The sequence below is a fragment of the Mercenaria mercenaria genome, chromosome 16 (assembly GCF_021730395.1).
Source record: "Mercenaria mercenaria strain notata chromosome 16, MADL_Memer_1, whole genome shotgun sequence".
Lineage (NCBI taxonomy): Eukaryota > Metazoa > Mollusca > Bivalvia > Venerida > Veneridae > Mercenaria > Mercenaria mercenaria.
In genome coordinates this window covers 29,944,465-29,948,821 of record NC_069376.1, presented here as the reverse complement: position 1 = coordinate 29,948,821, position 4,357 = coordinate 29,944,465, and the positions used below count along the sequence as shown (strand labels likewise).

Genomic DNA, 4,357 nt, shown 5'->3' with positions numbered 1-4,357 from the left:
TGCCTTATTGAAATCTGAGAAATTAATGTGACTTAAAATATGCGAAATCAATGTGACTTAAAACAAAACATTGTTATTGTGGAAGGTACTGTTAATTTATTATTTCACATTTTATAAAATAGTTTAGATAGGATTAATTCAATCTCTGGCTATGTTTTTGATATCAAAGTTTCATCAATTTGATAAAAATGATCTTAAAGGCTTATGACAACAATGGAAATATTATTGCCTGTAGATCGATAGAGGTTGCCTGTGTATAAAGTTTCCCTGGACGTTGAACACCTTCTGAGTTCTTGAACTGAACGTCACAATGTGGAACATGATGGTCGTGTATTTTGGCAGCAGCTATGTCATAGCTTCCGTGTTGTAATGTATCTTCTAAAATCTCTCCTAGTTCGGTCAGCTGTCCATTCTCACCATCGACATACAATTTTGAACTGCAGCCTAATGCGACGTGCCGAGAGAAAAGCGCACATGAAGAGGCTTCTTTCTCTTTATTAAAGAATGCAAATCCTCCAAGCGTTCCTTTATGGTATTCGTTAGGGTTAGCGGCCTCAGGAACGCTTATTCTGGTGCCTACATGTTTATATTCTGCTAATGTCTTGGAGACGATGTTAAATTTAATATTCGTAATACCATTTATTTTTAGGAAATCCGTTATGCGTTTCTGGCGTTTCATATGTTCGTCTTCGTCGGAAAGTCTTTCAACATTTACATTAAATGTAGTGTGACTGTATCCGCATCCTCGAATTGTTTTATCGAGACCAAACAGCTGCTCTTTCACCTGAAACCAAATTTCAAACAAAACGAATGAAAATAATACTGTATTCGTAATGATATATTATATTTATAAGATTAGTTATTTAAAATGATACTGATATCCGGGAATCAAGTAAAGCGCGTTTTTATTTTGGTATATTTGAACGTGGATTTGAACGTAGTGTTCATGCAATGAGTGACAATATTACGATATTTTAGTCGATATCTTTGTTGTTTGTTTTATAAAAACTATGTGAAATCGTTCAATATTTGATGTTTTGACTGCCGTAAGTGATATAATTTAAATTTATTTGATGTTTAAGATATTTACAGCAGCTGATTTTATCCCATAATAAAAATGAGTAACTGTGTCCGAAGATCTGGAGTATTTACAAATAAGTTTACAAAACTATATTTTCTCTAGACATTTATCATTATTTTCTCTGAAAAATTATCAAAACAGTTCGTCACTGTCGTTCGTTTTTGATCAGTTGAGTTGGTTAAAAAATTAAATTGACATTTTTTTCAAATTACAGGTTAAGGTGGCGTAAAAATGGTGTAATAGTTTCAAATGTTTGTGTATACATATTTTATTTTTGCTTTAGAGCATAATCTAGCTGTTGTACATGTCAAACTTTTAGACAGCATAATATACTGAACCAATTTATTAACGCATCGCTTTAAACATTCTCTCACAAATTATTATAGATATTTGAAATAATATGTAAAACCACAATTATCTTAAACCTTTTACGTTTTAGATTGCTTATACCTAAACTTTGAATATGTTCGTACTTGAATAACTGAAAGCTCAATTTACGTTAACTGTGCCGTTTTACGGTAAATTTGGTGCTATGTGTAGGTTTATTATTGATAAAAATGCTTCTGTGAGTCCTAAAAGTACATGTACATGAGGTGGGCCGATAGTCTAGTGGTAACACGCTTGACTGTCAAACCAGAGATCCGGGGTTCAAATCTCGGTCCAGGCACTGGAAATTTCTGAGATGCTCTTGAGTGTCTCCCATCTATCCAAGAGGCTGTACTGGTTCTTCCCATGAATGACGGCTTCGCGTGTAGCGGTGCTATACACCGGGCACGTTAAAGAATCAGACTGTCTATTCGCAAAGAGCTAGGCTAAGTTAGCCGGACAGACCTGTATCTAAAAGAATTTCCAAGTCTCTATCTGTTCTTGGGGCTTTATCTCACTCTGTCCCTCTGGTCAGATCGCTCTGTGTTTGTACTAGAAGAGGATTAATTTCTCGTCCTGTGTGGCTGCGTTTCCTATATGTTAATTGTTTATCATGAAAAGGGCGCTATATAAATCTGGTATAATAATGATAATGGTAACATGTCAGTAGGATGGAAAGAGACAAACACAGTCAAGTAACGTAGGGCAAATTATCTAACGCTAATTTGTAAATTAACTTGTAAATTTACAATAAAGTGAACGATAAAATATAATTGAGCCGCACCATTAGTAGGCCAACCTAGTGCATTTGCGACCAGCATGGATTCAGACCAGACTGTGTGGATGCTGTTCGCTAGCAGTTTCTCTAATTGCAATATGCTTTGAAAGCGAAAGGGGATCATGCCCAGACTTCGCGGATGCACGGGCTGGTCTAGACCCATGCTGGTCACAAATGCACTATTATGGTTTTCTAATGGTGCGGCTCAATTAATTAATCGGACATGTTGTTTTTAATTCTATTACTACTTTTTTCAAGGAAAATGATCAAATACAGTCTGCCCCATAACCGCCGACAACCCTCCAATACTCGTACCTATATCCAATATAACCTATATGTCCGTTGTAGTACACTAATATCTTACTAACCTGTGATCCATAGCGTTTATGATGAATGCAATGCCTCATTACATTTGCCAGTGACCGCTACGTTGTTTACCTCTATTTCTTTTGACGTAAATAAATACGCATCATATCATGAATATTTTTTTCAGGTTAGTTGGATATTTCACTCATTCATTACACTCTAAATATGTACTGTAAAATATTTTCATAGTTAAGCAGTAATTACTTTATTAAAAGGAATTATTGTTTCATTCTCATATACATGTACTCTATTCATGATTATTCATTGCGTTCGCATTCGCTATATTTTAGTGACCGCTACGTTGTTTACCTATATTATCTTTGATATTGCTTTATAGTTTGTAGTGTCCTGACAGTCCAAAAGGACCCACGTCCGCACAACCAACAATAACAAATTTGCTGTCACGTTAATTAGGCTGAGGCAATAGCCACCAATGGGAATGAAAAGGGCTATAATAGCTCTACCGGCTGGAAGCATACCGTGACAACTGACGACCAGACAGGATTTTGGACATTGGATTAAACAAAGCAAAATTTGAACCTATTTTGGATTTACAGTGGATAATTTGAATGATCAGTAATATATTGCTATGTGACGTCACAAGAACTCTACACATATATTAGATATTTTATCCGATTGTCCTTGTCAAATATAACTTGTTTATATTTAATCTGACCTAAACTTTTAATAAGGCTGAGGATATAGCCACCAATGAGTGTGTTAAGGGCGACATTAGCTCTACTGGCTGGAAGCAGGCCGTGACACAAGCATAAAAAACGTAGCATTCTGACAATTAGCGTGTTCGTTATATATAGTTTTTGTAATGAATGCATATCTGCTAAGTCTGCCAGTTTCTCAAATAAGGAGGGATGTTATTTTAAGTGACACTGCAAGAAAGTTATCACAATTACTTTCCGTCTACAAATTCTCTTCTATACAAACATATGTTCGTTTTACAATATTTCAAAATATTCTTTAGCATTGGTATAATATGAAAGTATATTTACTAATGTTTAGTTATAGAACTACCTCTTTACTAACTTCTTTCTTCTCAAATCCAAGGCCGACCGGGCGTTTGTTTTCCGGCAAAGTGCTCCGTTTGAAAAACGCAGTTATTTCCCCGAGCAGTTGTTCTACATCATCTTTGTGCTTTTTTACTAGTTCGCTGAAGCTTGATTCATTACTGCCCTCTGATTTGTCTTCTGGTAAAATATTATAAAAAGTTATAAATTACAGCATGAAACAGTTTTATACTGGGAAGACAATTTTGGTAATTGTAGAATATACTGATATAATTAGGAGATGAGGTAGAAACTTTCCCGTTGAAAAGACAAAACTATTAGTTAGGTTGATTACAAACAATGTCATTATCTTTATAACCTTTAGATGAATAACGCATATCATGTATCATTTAAGCAACATATGATATTTGTACGTGAAGTCACTTTATACATATACATATATAACCGTGATACGTAGAAAAGAAGAGTGCTTACTGAATGGTTCGTGCATCCTAGTTTCGTACAACTGTTTCAATTTGTTATATTTTGTTGTAAGTATTTCGAATACGGTAATCTCGAGAAGGGAGACTAATTCATGTTTAGCCCGTTGCAAATCTAACTGATGTGACTGTTCAACAATTGACTCATTATCAATTGAATGCGCCACGACTTCATCTATTTGCTCAGAGGAAACAGCTTCTGCAAGTTTCACTCCTTCCTTGTCAATGAATATCCCAGACAATTTATCTCCTAGTGAGAAAGATT

At 35.0% G+C, this 4,357-nt stretch overlaps 1 protein-coding gene across 1 annotated transcript; it reads right to left on the bottom strand.

Annotated features, from left to right (window-relative positions):
• Positions 1 to 202: 202 nt before the first annotated feature.
• On the bottom strand, positions 203 to 3,821 carry LOC128549279 (uncharacterized). Its single transcript, XM_053525839.1, has 2 exons — positions 3,621 to 3,821; positions 203 to 784 (listed from the first exon to the last, which is right to left on the bottom strand). Exon 2 carries the CDS (start codon positions 677 to 679, stop codon positions 203 to 205), a length of 477 nt encoding a protein of 158 aa, XP_053381814.1. The 5' UTR covers positions 680 to 784; positions 3,621 to 3,821.
• Positions 3,822 to 4,357: the final 536 nt, after the last annotated feature.

Bases quoted from the DNA above. Each gene is read 5' to 3' on its own strand.
- LOC128549279 (XM_053525839.1), bottom strand. From the start codon at position 679: ATGAAACGCCAGAAACGCATAACGGATTTCCTAAAAATAAATGGTATT.